The 19,132-nt window shown below is 41.7% G+C and overlaps 1 protein-coding gene across 4 annotated transcripts in view; it reads right to left on the minus strand.

Annotated features, from left to right (window-relative positions):
• Window positions 1–2,536: 2,536 nt before the first annotated feature.
• The window catches only part of LOC137369191 (protein prune homolog 2-like), a 558,836-nt gene continuing 542,240 nt past the window's right edge, over window positions 2,537–19,132 (minus strand). For all 4 annotated transcript variants that reach the window (XM_068029990.1, XM_068029989.1, XM_068029992.1 and 1 more), the window contains 3 exons: window positions 17,020–17,058; window positions 11,997–12,044; window positions 2,537–6,545 (listed from right to left, as the gene is read on the minus strand). In XM_068029990.1, coding sequence (XP_067886091.1) covers window positions 6,512–6,545; window positions 11,997–12,044; window positions 17,020–17,058 — 121 coding nt within the window. In that variant the 3' untranslated portion in view covers window positions 2,537–6,511. The remainder of the gene's footprint in view (window positions 6,546–11,996; window positions 12,045–17,019; window positions 17,059–19,132) is intronic.

The raw sequence follows: 19,132 nt of genomic DNA on the forward strand, positions 1-19,132 counted from the left end.
GATGAATCATCCACTTGGCACTTCTGGCTGAAGATGGATGCAAATGCTTCAGCCTTGTCTTTTGCACTGATGTACTGGGCTCCCCCATTGTTGAAGATGGGGATATTTGTGGAGCCTCCTCCTCCTGTTAGCTGTTTAATTGTCCACCACCATTCATGACTGGATGTGGCTGGACTGCAGAGCTTTGATCTGATCCGTTGGTTATGGGATCGCTTAGCCCTGTCTATCGCATGATGCTTCCACTATTTGGCATGCAAGTAGCTCTGGGTTGTAGCTTCACCAGGCTGACACCTCATTTTTAAGTATGCCTGGTGCTGCTCCTGACATGCCCTCCTGCAGTCTTCATTGAACCAGGGTTGGTCCTCCGGTTTGATGGTAATGGTAGCGTGAGGAATATGCCAGGCCATAAGGTTACAGATTGCCTAGGTTGAATACAATTCTGCTGCTGCTGATGGCCCACAGCACCTCACAGGTGCCCAGTTTTGAGCTGCTAGATCGGTTCTGAATCTATCCCATTTAGCACAGTGGTAGTGCCACACAACACAATGGAGAGTATCCTCAATTTGAAGGTGGGACTTCGTCTCCACAAGACTCTGCTGTGGTCATTCCTACCAATACTTTCACGGACAGATGCATCTGTGACAAGTAGAATGGTGACGACGAAGTCAAGTAGGTTTTTCCCTCTTGTTGGTTCCCTCACCACCTGCCGCAGACCCAGTCTAGTAGCTATGTCCTTTAAGACTCAGCCAGCTTGGTCAGTAATGGTGGTACCAAGCCACTTTTGGTGTTGGGCACTGAAGTCACTCACCCAGAGTACATCTGTGCCCTTGCTACCCATAGTGCTTCTTCCAATTGATGTTCAACATGGAGAAACACTGAGACACCACCCGGGATTATCAGTAGGTAATCAGCAGGAGATTTCCTTGCCATGTTTGACCTGATGCCACGAGACTTCATGGGGTCCGGAGTCAATGTTGAGGATTCCCAGGGCAGCTCCCTCCCAACTGTATACCGCTGTGCTGCCACCTCTGGTGGGTATGTCCAGTCCCACCGGCATGCTGATGTGGTGCTGGGACAATGTCTGCAAGGTATGATTCTGTGAGTATGACTATGCCAGGCTGTTGCTTGACGGGTCTGTGGGACAGCTCTCAATTTTGGCACAAGCCCCCAGATTTTAGTAAGGAGGACTTTGCAAGGTCGACAGGTCTGAGTTTGCAGTTGGCGTTTCCAGTGCCTCGGTTGATGCCAGGTGGTCCGTCTGGTTTCATTTCTTTTCTTGCACTTTGTAGTGGTTTAATACAACTGAGTGCCTTGCTCAGCATTTAAGATTCAACCACATTTATTGGATCTCATTAGTGGCACAAAGAGACAAAGTCTGACTGTAACTTTAAAAAACTTTATTGCAGTACGTAATGGTTACGTCATCAGCAAAGCGAACACACCTGCGTGCCAAATTAAGCCTTTCTTATAGTTCTTCATACAAATCAGTGACACCCCCTCTTTGTTTGCAATTGGTCTACAAACTTCTGCAGTTTCTTGGTGTCGGAGCCTGATTGATGTACTGCCTTATCAATTTGTTTCACCTTCTTACTCCAGCAGTTTCACATCCCCCTATCTCCTTGGACCATTAGGCTGATTGTTCCACAATACTATTAAGCAGTCTGCAGCTGTCCCGTTAGTTTATTGTTTCTGATAAGCTGTCTCTGCAGCTCTGAGGTTAGTTTGTTAGTAATACATAATTGATTGATTAGCTGTCTTAGGTCTGTCCCCACAACGTTGCTATGGGTCTGGAGTCAAATGTAGGCCAGACCAGGTAAGGATGGCAGATTTCCTTCCCTAAAGGCTATTAGTGAACAGGATAGGTTTTACAATCAACAATAGTTTCATTCAACTATATTTTAATTCCAGATTTTTTTTTTAATTAATTGAATTCATATTTCACCAGCTGTTGTGGTGGGATTAAACCCATGTCCCCAGAGCATTAGCCTAGGCATCTGGATTAACAGTCCGGTGACATTACCACTACGCCACCGCCTCCCCTGCTAACCATTTCCGCTTACCATTCAATGGCATTACCATCACTGAATCCACCACAATCAACATCCTGTTACCATTGACCAGAAATTGAACTGGACCAGCCACATAAATACTGTGGCTATAAGAGCAGGTCAGAGGCTGGGAATTCTGTGGCGAGTAACTCAGCTCCTGACTCCCCAATGCCTGTCCACCATCTACAAGGCACAAATCAGGAGTGTGATGGAATACTCTCCACTTGCTCGGATGGGTGCAATTCCAACAACACTCATCAACCGTCCAGGTCAAAGCAGCCTGCTTGATTGGCATCCCATCTACCACCTTCAACATTCACTCGCTTCACCACTAACGCACAGTGGCAGCAGTGTGTACCATCTACAAGATGCACTGCCGCAACTCATGAAGTCTCCTTCGACAGCACCTTCCAAATGGTTTTCACCTTTCCCGACTCAGACCTCTTTACTTTTCTAGTGCTCTATAGTTCAAATAAAAAAGCAACACATTATAAAGGACAGCACAGCATTTAATAGTGCAAGTTACCATTTTAAGGATATGTAAAGTTTCACATCATATTTTCACATAAAGGATGACCAGCAAATTTTCACGGTAATAATGCCTTAAGGGATACAATAGCAGAGGGCATTGCTTTACCATAGCAGCCAGACAGAGCAGCAGGTATAGCTACACTTAAGGTGTTGTTTCCTCCTTTAGTAGTGCTGCAGCCTCTGCCCAAGCATGCACATGTTTTCTAACTGTTAGACATCTTTAATTCCCTAACATAAACAGCATTTTTCTTAGATTCGGAAGTCTCTATGGCAAAAGAGATAGTGCAGAAATCTACATTGAAATAGCATTGCTCAATTTGACCATGATCCTAAGCTGAACCTTTCTAAATTCCGTGCAGCTAATATGGCACAGAAAGTCGAATGCTAAGTCACTTGTCACATAGGAAAAATGTGCCCTTTAGAGAAACACCTGCATCTTCCTTGCAATTACTTTAGGTAGTTTATTTTAAAATCCTAATAAAGAGTGAAATCATCCATTAAATGGTCCATTTAGTTATACTGTTTGGCAGTGTAATTCACTTACATAAACTACACTTTAATAGAAACCAAATATTACTGAAATGTAATTGGTAATTTCTGACTTGCATGGTGCCGTTAACTACACTAGATTTTCTAACCATGTTTAAAAGCCGTTATGAGTGACTACAGACATGATACAATAAAAAACATTTCTGATAGTTTTCATTTACAATAATCTATTGACCATGAACTTAGGAATGCAAAGAGTGAGAGTATTTAGAATTTACCAAATGAAGAATGAATTTCCATTACACTTTCAGAACATGCTTAAGATTCCAACACACATTGGTTGCAAATTTTCTAAGTCACCAGTAACAGTTTATTGACTGGGATGTGGCTTTGCCACCAAGCAAGCCGATTGTGTGTAAAGGGAAAAAGTGCTGGAAGCTCACCCATGATCTGCTGAATGACACAAACATGTTAGTGAGTAATGACTTTTAAAAACACATGTGGGAGGAATTGTGCAGATAAACTATGGGATTAGGGCAAGATGAGGAGAGAAAACACAATATTTGGGAGAAGGGGATCACAGCACTCATTGGTCAAGTGATTTCGTTATGGAAGTGGATTAACTAGGGATTTCTCCCACTGAAAATAATAAATCCAACTCCGGATGGGATTGTAAACCTTCCCAGGGCATGATGCATCCTTCTTGCTATTCTTTAATGCAAGTAGATTTGTTCGAAATCTTGAATGCTGCAGAAAAGCATTACAGAAATTTTAGGAATGACATATATACACACACCTTAAGAAAGCAATCTTATGCTAAACTTGGATGCAAATATTTTTCATAATTGATATTTAATTTACATGAATCAAGATCTACCCAAGAAATCTGTAATCCTCTTTTTAAAAGCAATGCTATACTAATAAGCTAAAGACCACTCGTGGGTAAATGAATCTTGAAAGTTAGATATAGCCATTAAAACATGTAATTTTTTTTTAAACTATACAACACGAGCTTACTAAAATTACAAGTTAAACTTAGAGTATTGCATCTAAACTTTTCTAATTTGCTAAAAAAAAAAATTCAGGAAATAAGACGTCTTTTCAAAAATAAAATTTTAGAAACTACTAATTTGGCCACCATCAATGTAGATGGCTATTTGTTAAAGGAAATCTCCATGTTATATTGCACAGTTAGCAGATTCACAAAAGTGTAAAAAATCCAAAGATGACTTTGAATTTAAGGAGCTACACAAACAAAAAAAGACAGCATAATATTTAAATAATAAGTTTAAGAATAAAAAAAAAACACAAAAGGAGAATAAAATAGAATCACAGTAATGGTAATAAATCACAAATATAAGAAAAGATTTGGGATAAACCCCTGTGCGGGTGCCTTATCAATCTCAGTCGTATAGCTGTTAAGGGAAGGACACTTGTGTTGGTCCTACCAACTGACTTATAAATGGCATCGGTGGAGGTTGTGAACTGGGATTTGTATGGGACGTGACAAAATATTCCTATAAACAAAATCTACACTAGATAAAATATTCATGGACATTCTGCTCTGAACTTAGTACTTACAGAAGTCTTAAGCTCAAAATGGTGAAGCTAAATAGACCAGGTAAGTTCATTGCTTTTATATTCATCCTCGGGATGTGGGTCTCGCTGACAAGACCAGCATTTATTGTGCATCCCAATTGCCCTTGAGGTGGTGATAGACCTTCTTCTTGAACAGCTTGAAGATACTCCCCCAGTGTTGTTAGAAAGGGAGTTCCTCAATTTTGATTCAATGATGATCAAAGAACAGTGATATATGTCCAAGTCAGAATTTTGTGTGATTTGGAAGGGAACTTGAAATGGAGAAGGAAAAGGATGAAAAAAGATATGCATTGAAGAAATTAACTTTACAAAGCTGTTTCCAATTACAATTATTTAAAAATGTGTATTTAATTGTATTACAGTAATAAAGGTATTTTGATATCTCCACAGCATTGAGACAGGATTGCTCGTGTTACAGTGCATGAGCTACTGTGTTTTAAAAATGGTTAGTTCAGAGTAAACATAAATTCCCTGGAGTTGCTGGCTTTGTGAGCTTTAGAACTCCTAAGCAAGAGAGTTTTATTTGTAACTCTACCCTTGATTACATTTCTAGTTCACCAGCTCCCATTGTAGAGACGTGGAATACCTAGGGCTAGATCTGAATCTCCTACAAGTGATCATGAAATTATGGATAATACAGATAGCCCAAACTTCTCAAATGAAGTAGGCAACAGTAACTGACCTTGAAACAAATTTAGAAAATTATATGTTTTATAAATGGCTATATTTAAAAAAATTATTGTTTTTATAAGTTTCTTGAGGGTAAGTTTTTAAAGATTTGTTTGTGGGATGTGGGTGTTGCTGGCTAGGCCAGTATTTATTGCCCATCCCTAATTGCCCTTGAACTGAGTGGCTTGCTAGGCCATTTCAGAGAGCATTTTTAAGAGTCAGTCACATTGCTGTGGGTCTGGAGTCACATGCAAGCCAGACCAGTTAAGGACAGCAGATTTCCTTTCCGAAAGGATATCACTGAATCAGATAGGTTTTTACAACAATTGACAATGGTTTCATGGTCACCATTAGACTAGCTTTTTAAATTTCAGATTTATTAATTGAATTCAAATTTCACCATCTGCCATAGAGGGATTCGAACCCACGTCCCCAGAGTATTAAGCTGGGCTCTGGATTACTAGTCCAGTGAAACGCCACCGCGTCCCCCAAGTTTTTTGTTTGCCGCAATAGAATTAGTTGAAAATAAATCACCCCCACTCAGTTACTACACAAGAAAGGCTATTTGTTGTCAAAATACATATAAAACACAGCATGAAAACTTCTAAAGCCTTTCTTACATGGTTTAGCTATGTCAGAAAGAGGTGATCAAACAAAATTTGTCCTTGAAGAGTTCAATATAATAAGCATTTTGAATTTTCAAATAAACAGATCTCCTTTCCCCTCTCCACTCATTTGCAAAAAAGTGAAAGGATCTGCAAATGAAACTCACATCGTCAGCTTCCTCCCATCAGTGATCAAAAAGTGGTGTTTATTTTACTGCTGACTGGGAAAACGGTTGGGGTGGCGGGGATGGGTGAGGAGGCAATTTGACATTTGGAGATTCCCTTTAGATTATGGCAATGCTAATTCAGATTTTTTAGTAGACAATTATTATGAATTTAAAGTTCTTAACTAGATGTATAGTTTTGTCACTTAGCACAATATTATTGTTACATTCTATTCACAGGCACAACTGTCTCAACTTATGACCCACAGAGTAACACTTCATAAAATAAACATGAACAACCAACATGTAAACAGATAAGTCCGGAATTAATGAAGGAAGTTAATTGGTACTATTGCTAGTCAGAAAGAAAAGTCGTAAGCAGTAGTTGGGAGTCCTTGCTCAATCATTACTCCATTTGTTTATTGAGTGTTGTTTCAGCTCTGGGTAAAAAAATAAAGAGAGAAAAATATATTTTAGCATTCTTGCAGCAATAACATTAAATAAAACACAAAGGAAATCCACACACAGTATTTATTTTGTACATATAGGCCAGAATTTTACAGTGGGTGGATGGGACTCCGATGTAAAAGTCGGTGGCGAACCCGCTTCCACCTGCTTCAGGGAGGAAGTCCCACCTCATTGAGCTGCCGGCAAATCAGCGGGCCAGCAGCTCTTAGTCCCAGCAGTGTCACGGGGAGGGTGGCCAACGCTGGGACTGCAGCCCAGCTGAAAGTAGAAGAAAACGTGGAGCCGGGAGGAAGGTAAGTTTTGCTTGCCTCGCTGGGGGTAATCGGTCGGGTCCCAGCGAGGCAAGGGTGGTTGGTTTTGGGGGGGGTGGGGGGGGGAACGTGTTGGGTCTTGGGGGTGTTTGGGGTAGCGGAGGCGGCCCTCCAATCGGGAACAGGGTCATGAGGGCCACCCCAGGATGCTGGTAAGCTACCTGATTTCGTTAGGCAGCTTCTCCTGGCTCCAGGACGCCCGCTTTCCACAGGTAAAATCTGCGTGGAGGCGGGCCATGGCCCTTAAGGTGCCGTTAAGTGGCCATTTAGGGGCCTTGATTGGCCTGGGGCGGGCGTGCTGTTTTTCACCCCCTCCCCCCGCCCTACGTAAAGGGTGGCGGAGGCGGGAGTGGGTTGGGAAAGCCTGCCTGAGCCTCCCGCTCCATTTTACGTCACCCCCCACACCCCCCCACCATCCCGCTCGTTGGGGTGGCGTAAAATTCCGGCCATAGTTTTTGTTTTCAAAATTGGGGTGAAGGAGCAGACACAGCAAGTTCAATACTGTGCTGACTGTGGTTAGAGAAATGTTAAGAATGGTATCAACTTCAAATGGCATATTTGATTTTCTCCTCATGGTACAGCACTGTAAGTTTCTCGAAGTACATTTGATTATCCTTATTTTTATAAGGAGTAATTTAAAAAATACAGATTCCACAGAGCATGTCAGGAACTTGGGCATGTCTTCTTTTTCTCCTGAATGTTTGGACTCCTGGCTGGGGTACCACTGCATGGATGTTGGTTGTGCTCTCGTACCTCACCCAAGTGGCTACAATACACGAATGAACCTGGACAGTAAGAGTCATCAGGTTTCTTGATGACGAGAAGCATCATAACTGAGTATGAACCTATCCTTGCCTTTGCTAACATGTGTATTTCTAACGGTCACCGGTTAGTGATCGCGAATGCAGCTTTATCTTCCTTCCTGAAACAAGGGGAGCAGAAATCACTTACCGTATGACTACGGATACTCCAGCTGAAATAAACTATCTCAGTACAGATCAAATCTCATCCTTCTTAGTCTGAATTGCTCAGTTTCCATTGAATAAACTCATCAAAACATCCAAGAAGCTAAAAATATTAATTTGAGCGATGGAAGTGCAAATGTCAGCATCAAGAACATAAGAAATAAGATACAGCTCCTCGAGACTGCTCCGCCATTCAATATGATCATGGCTGATCTTCTGCCTCAAATCCACTTTCCCACCTACTCCCCATATCCCTTGATACTCCGAGAGACCAAATATCTGTATCTCAGTCTTGAATACACTCAACAATGGAGCACCCACAACCCTCTGAGGTAAACAATTTCAAAGATTCACAACCCTTTGAGTGAAGCAATTTCCCCTCATCTCAGTCCTACCTGATAAACCCTTTATCCGGAGACCGCCTCCAGTAAAATAGCAGAGAGCCACGTCAAGGTGGCAGGCTGTTTTGCTGATCAGCTGCCCCCTCCAAGGAGGCAGACAATCAATTTGCATAATTAAAGGCGCTAAGGGCCATTTTACGCAGCCACCAGCATTTTTAGAATGGCAGGGCAAATCCCTGCTGCATGGGGAGACGTCAGCTTAATGGAGGTGGCCTCACTACAACAGTCTGGGGCGCCACTATAGACGGAGGTTCGATGGCCCAAAGAGGGGACTGCGGGGAGGGAAGGCAGCCCCAGCGGCCTCCACAATCTCTCCGGAGGGGTTGCCCCTCCAAACATCAGCCCCCTAAATTTTTTTTTTTTGTACTTACCTGGCCGAGCCCCCAAGGTCTCCCGTCTGCCTGTCTCAGCAGCGACCATCTCTCCCAGTGGCGCTGCTGAGGCTTCAGAGCTGCTGGGCCTCTGATTGGGCCAGCAGCATCAGGAGTTCGCTTACCATCCGTAATTGGATGGTAGACCTGCAAGCAGCCAATTAGGAGGCTGCCTGTGGTAAAATTGCCAAGTTGATCCAGCAGCCGGCAAGTACCGGCTCAGTACCTGCTTTTTTGCCTCGACATTGGGGTCCCAAAGCCCACGGTAAAATTCAGGCCCACTAGTTACAGCCTGCCAACTTGAATTTATCTCTACTCTCTGCTTTCTGTCCATTAACCAATCCTCCCATCCATGCTAATATATTATCACCAACTCCATGAACCCTTATCTTGCATATTAACCTTTTATGTGGCATTTTATTGAATGCTTTTTCGAAATCCAAGTATACTACATCCACTGGTTCTCCTTTATCTATAATACTAGTTACCTCGAAAAACTCTACTAAATTTGTCAAACACGATTTCCCTTTCATAAAACCATGTTGACTCACTTTGATCATACTATAATTTTCTAAGTCCATTGTTTAGCTTCCTTAATAATAGATTCCAGAATTTTCCCAACGATTTTCTCAGTGCCCTGGGTTAGGGAGAGAAAATTAGACCAGGGTTCTCACTCCAGAAACTTCTGTTGCAAGTGCTTCTGTGTGAATTGGAGGGCAGTATTGTACTTGACGGTGTGGTGCCCTTCCCAGTTGAATGGACACTCACTGTTAGAGGGCCATACATAAAGAATGTTCACTGGGCAAAGTAGCAAAGAACTGATGACTCTGGAAACATACTCTAGCAAACCAATGCTTCCTGGACAGGGGGTGGGGGCGTAGAGAACCTTGGAAGAAGCAGGGGAAAGAGAGACAGAGGTGAACAATTAAAGCTAAAAAATCTGTACTTTATAACAAACATCTACTCTGATCTGATACTGATGTGTTTGTAACGCAGAATGGCCTCAAACTAGCAACCCTGTAAATTGCCGAGTTTCCCATTGCTATGGAATCAATCCTATTTACATTGTGCGGCATATTTTATAGCATTAGTGGTAGCGAGCAACTGCATGCAAGCAAGCACAATTGCTTGAAAGTCAAGACTTACAGCTTTGTTTCTGACAGATAGACCTATCCTGTTGGCACACGAAATACATGTATCGCCTAACGTGGGACACGTTAATCCCAAATTCAATTACTGGTCTCAATTCAGTTATTTGATCTCAACTAGTGGCAAGACTTCTGGTGCTACAATTGATCCCAGCCATTGTTGAGGGGATTTAGAAAAATAGCAAAGGTTTCCACTCCTGACCATTATCCACTGATATCTGCAAGAGGTATGCATGGGCGAGTATCAGGAGAGGATAGGATTGGGCCTGTCCAGTCCTAAGCTGTTGAATACCTTGCTGTCAATCACTATCAAGGACAATGTATGAATAATGGATGCTTGGGTGAGGTATCAAAGGCTACCAGGCTATGTGAAACTACACCCAGCATAAATCACTATCTCTAGAGGAGAGTTGGAAAAAAATTCTAATCTTGGTTTAAGTAGTTTAGAGTTTAGTGAAAATTATAGTTTACTCAAGGAATTGAATGGATATAATAATGCAAACATAGTTGAGCACAGTTTAGTTTAGTTCAGAGATACAGCACTGAAACAGGCCCTTCAGCCCACCGAGTCTGTGCCGACCATCAACCACCCATTTATACTAATCCTACACTAATTCCATATTCCCACCTGTCCCTATATTTCCCTACCACCTATTTATGATGGCCAATTAACCTTATGAAAGATCTGTAAAATTAGGGGAAAATTTTATGGAATCAATGGGAGTCTTGACCGCAGTTGGAGAGTCACAGAGAGACCCGCGTTGGCTCCTTTGGGGAGGGCCTATTGTACTACGCGACAAGAAGGCACTTGAGAGGCCACTGGCGGGCCTTCCCTGGGAAGCACAGGAAATCCCACTTGCCGAGAGATGCTGGCCAATCAGAGGCCGGCAGCTCTTCTGTTCAGTATCGCCATTAGGGAGGCACTGGCTGCTGCTAGAACACCCACTGGAAGCCCAGGATCGCAGAGCGGCCCAGACGAGAGGCAAGTGATGGTGGGAGGGGTTTCGCGGGATGGGGGTCATTGGTGGGGTGGGTGTAGGGGGGTTGACAGCAAGGGCAGGGGGGTGGCTCTCAGCAGGCGCCCCCTTCCAGATGTCGGGTCCCCCGATCAGGCTTCGAATACATTTGAATGAGGGACTCCCTGGAGGACCATAAACAACCCACATGGGTTTATATGTGTGCTCCCCGCATGCTGAAATGCCAGCCCGTCACTGGATTAATACCAGCAGTATTAATTGCCCCTTAAGAGCCTAAATTGGCAGAAGGCCGTCCGCGGGTCATCCCGCCATGGACTTAATCGAGCTTGAAGAGGGAAGGTGGTGGGATCCCCACCTGATTAAATGCCCTCCCGCCTCCAAACTTGCCACAGGCGAGAGCATAAAATACCGCCCATTAACTATGCTTTTCAGTCTCCACAGACATGCTGAGTATTTGCAGCATTTTCTGTTCTATTTCAGATATCCAGCATCCACAGTATTTTGCTTTTGTAAACACAGTTGATTTCACTACTGGTTATATTTTATAATTTTCCTGCTACAATGATATCTTACTTGCACAATGATACATCCTAAATGTTAACTAAATATTGGTGAAATAGTTGTAGGTAATCTCTATTGCACAATCATTTGATCGTATGAGTATTTCATATAAAGTTGCTTATTCTTAATGCTAAATCCACTTGTTTCGGCAGCAAAAGCAGATAGTTTTTGTTGTTGATGTCAGATCAGCAACATGCTGTAGAGCAGAAGAATGATAATCCTTATGATTCTAATGCAAGTGCACTGCACTGTAGTAGTTGGGCTCAAAGTGGCTTTTAAATATTTGAATGGATTACTTTGCAATCTGGTTAAACTCAGCATTCATCAACATTTACATCTATCTGCCAATAAAAGGAAGCCTGTTGATGAATGACTGTTGCACATAACCATGAGGAGACTTTTGCTATTACAATCTGCTGGACTATTTTGAATTATCAAGTGTGAGCATATCGCATAGATTTTTCTAAATAGTTTAAAGAGAAGTGAAAAAATCTTTTCTGAGAAAAGCGTTGATCATTGATTGAAAGAGATTGGGCAGGGATATTATGATGCAGAAATCAAGTTTGTGCCAATGAATCCATAATGCAATTCTGTGTTGTGTTGCATTATGTAAGATAGAACTGGACACCCACACAGAATGAATACAAAACACTGCAGATGATTTATTCCAATTATAATGTTATGCTTACTCTTGTTCCCCTGAAGGTGATTCTGATTCAATCGACAGCCTGCTAGTTCTATGGTAATGAAAACCCAAAAAAAACAAAGGGAACAATAAACAAGATTAGCTTGTTAACATGCCAGAGACATTACAGTTCAATTAGCCAAACCTGAGCAATTATGAAACAGAGGATCTAATATATGTATCTGACAGATAGAACCAAACAACATGTGATTAAAGCAATTTTGCATATAGTGTCAGGTCAACCAATTGAATAAAAAAAAAATGAACAGATGATTATGTTTCTATTTTATTCAAAGGAGAGGCAAGGTTTTGTGCTCATTATAGTGAAAAATTTATATTTTGGCCTTTATAGACACGCTATAGACAAGGATGTGTACACAGAAACCTAAAACTGTGTTTAAGAGTCTCCAAAACAAGCTAATAATTCTAGAGATGGAATTTCTGTTTTCTCAATATGAAGTGCATACTCTCCCTCTCTACAAGAGTACACCTCATTTATTGAATTTCAAAGAACTTAGTAGCAGGATAGCAGAGCTAAGGCATTTGGGGCTACAGGTACCAGTGGAATTTAACTAGCTAAAACTGTACAGCCTACTGGCACAGATCACCAGTAAGCTTTTCCCTGTTTGCTAGCCAGGACTAGCCTAGCTGTCAGGGCACTGATTAGCAGGGTTATCTGGGACTTTGTGGGTAGAATACAAGCCTCCTAGCTCCTGTAATAATTCTATCCCTCCAGGTCCTAATAATCAGCCAGGCTGTTAGGACACTTATTAGCAGTGCCTTAGACTTGTTGAGCTCAGGACTCTACCAGAGAGTTGACTTGATTCCAAATTTTCATTGCCAGGTCTGTCACCTTGATGCCATATCAACATCATAAAGATTCCTGTTACTTCTCCCTCCCCCTCTTCATGGATAATCACTAATTTTCATTAGGCAACTCACAAGTACCGATTTGAGCCCCAGCAAGATGGACAGCAGATACCAGGGGCTTTTCCTGAACAGCATCATTCACCATAAAATATGATAATGCTACTTTCCTTCAGACCACAGCTTGGACATGCACTATCTTCCAGCAAACGGTGGTCCCCTAGTGGGGGTGGCTAGTTTCAGCAGTGCTTGATTGACCCTCTGCAACCCAAACATGGTAAGCTCTGAATTCTGGATAGGATCACATGTACTCCTATTTGCCAAAGATAATGCTTTCAGTAGCTGTCATTCAGAGTCTCAGAGTATTCTAATCACCTATACAATGGACAGACAGATATCTTTAGTGTGCTAGAAATACCGACATAGGGCAGCCTGCAATATGCCAGCTATCTTGATGTTCAAATCATTCAAGTTCAGTGCCAAGTACCACACTTGTTTTTCACCAACAGGTTTATCCAGTTTCTCATGATGGCCTTTGACAGAGTTGTGCCTGCAGTAAGACTGAATCCTTCTGCAAGGTATTCAGTAACTGTATGCTGGACCCTTTTGTCCATGCAACTGTTTCTCCTTTCTTGCCTTAAATTCACCTTACAGCTTCATCCTAGACCTAACACAAGAGTGAAGGAATCCCTTGCATTACACCCTTACAGACTCCTGAACCAGGAAAGGTAATTGGACAATATATGCAACAATTTTCACTGGTATTTGGGACTTTGCAGTCACTGAAAAATGAAAGTTGACATGACCAAAGTTCTCTTTTCCACTTCTTAATGTGGGTCTAATGGATGGTGTGCAAGGTAAAGCTGGCAATCATAAACAGTCCCAGGATATGAATTAACAATTGGGATAGATAAATTATAAAAGGAACCCAACCTGCCTCTAAATGTGCCCACTTCTGGTTTTAACAAAGAAGGATGAGGGGTGGGTCAGTCATTTAAATATGATAATGAAGCTGTCAGCCTTGATTTTAACAGTCATTCTATTTTAACTCATGTCGGTCAGGTTTTCCAGGCTTTGGGAAACCTGACAGGTGCAAGTAGACAAGAACAGCTGAATCCATGAGTTAAGTGCTTTTAGAGCATTGATTTTGGGCCAGGAGGGGTCAGAGAGCCCTGTGATCTGCCGCAACTCCCCGCACCCACTTCACCTTCTCCACTAGACCTACCTGATCTCGTTGGCTGCAACCTTGCCGCTTGACAGGGCTCTGGCCTGTCAATCAAACTGCCTGTGAGCAGGAAACTGACAGAAAAAGATTTAAAGGTGCTCTGCAGTTAAAAATTGTAAGACATTTGGGAAACCCATTCTTCCGGGTTTCCCAACCTCAAAGCAGCCCCTCCTGCATGGAACTTGCCTCCAGGCTAACATAAAGGCCAAAGCTTCTGTAATGCATTTTGAAAATTATAGGTTTAATTATAAATAATATGGGATGACAAAACTTTGATAAAGCAAAGTATTTTGTCCAATGTGTATATTTGTTCTATCTTTCTTTACAGTAATTTCAGTTATAATTAGGTTTACTTAAATAACCCATCGGGGACTGTGTATTTTTGGCATTGTATCCATTCCCACAGGCACAACTGCTGGCATGAAACCAGTTGGCTTTAATATGTTAATATTGCTAATAGATTTACATTCATAGCATCAGAGACACTTCCTGATAGCTGCTTGTTTTGTTCTGCAAATATTTTGTATCTTACCCCTATTAAGTGGACAGTTCCTAGCCTGCAAACATTCTGTCTTTAATTCTAAGTATGACTGGTTTCTTTATTTGATCTTGAAATATTTTAAATAATTAATTCTCAGCATGTGGACATCACTGGCAAGGCTGCATTTTATTGCCAATCCTCACTTTCCAATTCATGGTTTGAGACAAACAAATGGCTTGCTAAGCCACTTCAAAGACAGTTAAGAGTCTACCATGTTGGTATGAGACTGCAGTCACATATAGGCCTCACCAGATAAGACATTCACCTCAGTAGTGGGCAAGTTATTGGAATCTATTCTGAGAGACAGGATAAACTGTCACTTAGAAAGGCACAGGTTAATCAAGGATAGTCAGCATGGATTTGTTAAGGGAAGATCTTGTTTGACCAACTTGATCGAATTTTTTGAAGTAGTAACAAGGAAGATAGATGAGAATAGTACAGTTGATGTGGTCTACGTGGATTTTAGCAAGACTTTTGACAAGGTCCCACATGGCAGACTGGTTAAAAAAATAAAATCCCATGGGATCCAGGGAAATGCAGCAAGGTGGATACAAAATTGGTTCAGTGGCAGGAAACAAAGGGTAATTGTTGACGGGTGTTTTAGTGACTGGAGGGCTGGTTCCAATGGCATTCCACAGGGCTCTGTACTGGGTGCCCTGCTTTTTGTGGTGTAAATTAACGATTTGGATGTAAATGTAGGGGGCATGATCAAGAAGTTTGCAGACGACACAAAGATTGGCCGTCTGGTAGATAGCGAGAAGGACAGCTGTGGGCTGCAGGAAGATATTGATGGTCTGGTCAGATGGGCAGAAAAGTGGCAAATAGAATTCACCTTGGAGAAGTGTGAGGTGATGCATTTGCAGAGGTCAAACAAGGCAAAGGAATACATGAACAATGGGAAAATACTGAGAAGTGTAGAGGAAGTAAGGGAACTTGGAGTGAATGTCCACAGATCCCTGAAGATAGCAGGACAGGTCGATAGGTGGTTAAGAAGGGATATGGAATCCTTTCCTTTATTAGCCGAGGTATAGAATACAAGAGCAGGGAGGTTATGCTGGAACTGTATAACTCATTGGTTAGGCCACAACTTGAGTACTGTGTGCAGTTCTAGTCACCTAATTACAGAAAGGATGTAATTGCACTAGAGAGGGTACAGAGGAGATTTACGAGGATGTTGCCAGGACTGGAAAAATGCAGCTATGAGGAAAGATTGGATAGGCTGGGGTTATTCTCCTTGGAACAGAGAAGGCTGAGGGGAAATCCGATTGAAATGTACAAAATTTTGAGGTGCCTGGATAGAGTGGAGGTAAGCCTATTCACCTTAGCAGAAAATTTAGTGGCGAGGGGGCATAGATTTAAATGATTGGTAGAAAAATTAGAGGGGAGATGAGGAAAAACTTTTTCACCCAGAGGGTGGTGAAGGTCTGAAACTCACTGCCTGAAAGGGTAGTTGAGGCAGAAACCCTCAACTCATTCAAAAAGAGTCTGGATATGCACCTCAAGTGCCGTAAGCTGCAGGGCTACGAACCAAATGCTGGAAGGTGGGATCAGAATAGGTGGATCGTTTTTCAGCCGGCACAGACACGATGGGCCAAGTGGCCTCTTTCTGTGCCTTAAACATGCTGTGATTCTATGATTCTTCCCTAAAGACCATTAGTGAACCAGTTAGATTTTTACAACAATTTGACAGCTTCATGGTCACTTCTGCTGGTATCAGCTTTATACTTCCAGTTTTTTTAAACTGAATTCAAATTCTCAAACTGACTGGTGGGATTTGAACCCAGGTTCAGGTACATATTTGAATTGATTTGATCCTAGCTAACATTCAAAAGTAATGTAAAGTATGTCTTGGACAGCCATGACAATTCTTTAAAGGTGACTGAGATACGGACTTGTGACCCTGTGGATCGGATGAAACGCCATGTATCAATATGTTACAAATGCTGATCCACGTCTAATATTTTGACAGAATTAATGAGGACTTGTATTGCTTACTATTTTATGTATGGAGGTGGTTTAGGTAAAATACTGTAAACTGCCATATGGACTACATTGTTTATTGTTGCTGCTTATTTGTTATTTTGAATTAATCTGTTCTGTAGTTTATGGCCTATACAGTATTGTGATATTGTTTATTCTGCCCCTCTCCCAAGTCTAGGTGCCACAAGAGGGTTTGTGACATATCCAGTAGGTTAAACACAGTAAATTTCTATTTGACTCCTGGGCAATACAATATTATCAGATTTTATTGCAGATATAGCCACACACTAAAATTTGTAGGGGGCAGGGGCTTGCTTATGGAAATAATCTTTGATGCAGAGCCTGAGAGAAATAAGCAAGTAAAACTAAAACATAACAATAAAACTCGTCTGATGGCATTGCACTTTGCCTTACTTTGCTGTGTCTGATGTGTCTCTTAGTTCTTCATCCAATCTGCAGGAGAAAAGCATGCATAATGTTGGTAATTAAAATGAAACAGTGAGACAACTGCAAAGCGAAACAATGCTATCTTTAACATGCTGCTAAGCCTGATGCGAGTCTTAAAATGAAGAGATTTTGAGCACTTTTACATGATGACTAGTGCTTCCAACTCAGAATGCCCTCAACAGCTTTCATCTGTCATTGTTTGTGAATGTTCAATATACAGAAACCTTTATAACTGAGCTATACATGACCGAGACAGTTTAAAAAAAAAATCATATGCTTATTATAGAAAGCTAAAAGTGCAGCCACTTAGTCAGATATTGTTAATATTCAGCATTCAGTAACCTGGTAAAGCAATGAGATTCATTCAGGGTTAAAGAAGGAAAACTTCAGTTATTTAAAGAGATCCAAAAAGTTGATCTCTACAGTTTTAGCTTGACAAAGGGGGGAAAAATGTGCATAGCTGATGTCAGCTGGCGTGGCAGTAGCGGCTCTAAAATTGACCTCCAGATCCCTGAATCAGAGTAGGAAAAATATCAATGTTCCCACTCCTGACCCCTGCTAATAAGTGCCTACATGGAACATCAGTTGTAGGTTTGGCTGTGATGTCCTCTATGATGAAATAGCCTGCTGACACTGACTGCCTGGACTTAAATATAACCAGAACTAACTATAATTTTCAATGTTCTCTTGATTCGCAAACTGTTCCTTTAGATTGGAAAATTGTGCATGTCACTCCGCTATTTAAGGAACATGTGAGGGGGAAACCAGGGAATTACAGACCAGTTAGTCGAACATCTGTAGTTGGGAAATTAATAGTGTCTATAATTAAGGATAAGATGACTTTTTCAGCTCATCAGAGAGCCAGCAAGAATTTGTAAAGGGTAAGCCATGCCTGATGAACTTGATTGAATTTTTTGAAGAGGAGACTAAAGCAGTGGTCAGGGGAGTGCCTATGGATATTATTTATATGGACTTCTAGAATGCATTTGATAAAGTCCCTCTTAAGAGATTGTTAGTTAAAGGTGAAGTCCATGTAATTGAATGCAACTTATTGACGGTTAGAAAATTGGCTGAGTGGCAGAAGACAGAGTAGGGATAATGGGTAGGTACTCTAATTAGCAGGATGTAACTATTGGTGTGCCGCAAGTATCTGCATTGAGGCCTCAACTATTTATTGTCGTTTGGAACTCTTTTCTACAAATAGCAATTGGCGCTTAATCAATTGTTAATTTTAAACCTCGAGATTGCTTTTTGCTGATCAAAGGCATTAAAGGATATGGGGCAAAGGCAGGTATATGGAGTTAGGTAGAACAGCTGGAGGAGCTAACTGGCTTACTCCTGTTCCTATGAAACATGGCCACTTGGGCAAATGACCATTCGATCTTGACTCAAATTGAGAAGTGATGGAAAGTATGTCTAGGATGGGCTTGTGGTAATTCCACATAGGCCATCAAAATAAGGACTTGGAACTCTGTGGATCAGATGAAATTCTATGCATCAATTATGTTACGAATCTGATCCCGGTCTAATGTTACTGATAGAATTAAGGAAGGCTTAAATTGCTTGTTATTTTGTGTGTGGAGGTGGTGTAGGTAAAGCTCTGTAGCCTACTATAATGGACTGCATTGTCTATTGTTACTGCTTATCTGTTACTTTGAATAAACCCATCTCACCTGGCCCTTAATCATCAAGCTTCACCTTGGTCTGTCCCTCTACTCCTGTGGCACCTTCACTCCTTTGAGCATCTCACCATGTTCCACCTTACTTGTGTCTTCTTCAAAATCCACTTCTTTCTATATCCTTCCCAGAAAAATACTCTCCCCGAAGTCACTTACAATGGCAATTTCAAGCTTTCACATGTCTAGCCTTTTGCCTTCCATTCATCACAACATTTCTGCCACTACTGATCTGTTCAATCACTTCCATCTTTGATGCTTTTAGCCTGTGTAAAGCCATTGTTTCTTCCCAGTCGGGACGGTTCCTTTGGTACAGCCCCCATCAAGAATCGTAAACTTGAAAGCTTATGATGCACAACTGGTCTAACAGTTCATCATCAGATCTAGTTGCATCACGTCAAGCA

This window comes from Heterodontus francisci, chromosome 4 (genome assembly GCF_036365525.1).
Source record: "Heterodontus francisci isolate sHetFra1 chromosome 4, sHetFra1.hap1, whole genome shotgun sequence".
Taxonomy (NCBI): domain Eukaryota; kingdom Metazoa; phylum Chordata; class Chondrichthyes; order Heterodontiformes; family Heterodontidae; genus Heterodontus; species Heterodontus francisci.